The sequence below is a fragment of the Grammomys surdaster genome, unplaced genomic scaffold (assembly GCF_004785775.1).
Source record: "Grammomys surdaster isolate TR1022 unplaced genomic scaffold, NIH_TR_1.0 160619, whole genome shotgun sequence".
Classification (NCBI taxonomy): Eukaryota; Metazoa; Chordata; class Mammalia; order Rodentia; family Muridae; genus Grammomys; species Grammomys surdaster.
In genome coordinates, this window is record NW_021623124.1 from 1,377 (window position 1) to 2,231 (window position 855).

An 855-nucleotide genomic window follows, 5' to 3' on the forward strand; every position below is an offset into this window, starting at 1 on the left:
CACAAAAGCCAATATTCTCCCATACTAAACTATACAAACATTAAGCAACATATTTGTATTAAGATAGTTATTAGTACTATTCTGGCTAAATTCTTATACTTTACAATATTGTTTCATTTATGAATTTGAAAATGAATCCTATACCATTATTAATTATTTCAGATTAATGCTGGGTGAAATAATTTTCATAATTTGTTTTTGAAAGAAATACTGAATATGAATACAATATGCCTTTTGTGTATGTATGCCCTCTGTGGTGAAATTGAAGGCTTGAGTTCTCTGTAATAGTTTTGCCACATTAATTACATTTGTAAGTTTTCTCTCCTGTATGGTAATTTTTCTCTCCTGTATGGATTCTTTGGTGAACTTTAAGAAGTGACGACTTAATAAAGGATTTTCCACATTCATTACATTTGTAAGGTTTCTCTCCTGTATGGATTCTTTCATGAACTTTAAGGTCTGAGTTCTGTATAAAAGATTTGCCACATTCATTACATTTGTAAGGTTTCTCTCCTGTATGGGATCTGTAGTGACGCTGAAGTTGTGCATTCCCTGTAAATGATTTGTCACATTCAGTACATTTGTAAGGTTTCTCTCCTGTATGGGATCTATAGTGAAGGTGAAGTTGTGCGTTCGCTGTAAATGATTTGTCACATTGGGTACATTTGTAAGGTTTCTCTCCTGTATGGATTCTTTCATGAACTTTAAGATCTGAGTTCTGTGTAAAAGATGTGCCACATTCATTACATTTGTAAGGTTTTTCTCCTTTATGGAACCTGCAGTGAACTTGCAGGTATGAGTTCCATGAAAATGATTTGCCACATTCATTACATTTGTAAGGTTTCTCTCCTGTAT

The 855-nt window shown here is 32.9% G+C and overlaps 1 protein-coding gene across 1 annotated transcript; it reads right to left on the reverse strand.

Moving 5' to 3' along the window:
• Positions 1-298: 298 nt before the first annotated feature.
• LOC114615838 (zinc finger protein 2 homolog) lies at positions 299-776 on the reverse strand (the record flags this gene model as incomplete). Its single annotated transcript, XM_028761446.1, has 1 exon — positions 299-776. A coding segment is annotated over one exon (478 nt), but the record flags the coding sequence as incomplete, so codon positions are not given.
• Between the last annotated feature and the right edge of the window lie 79 nt (positions 777-855).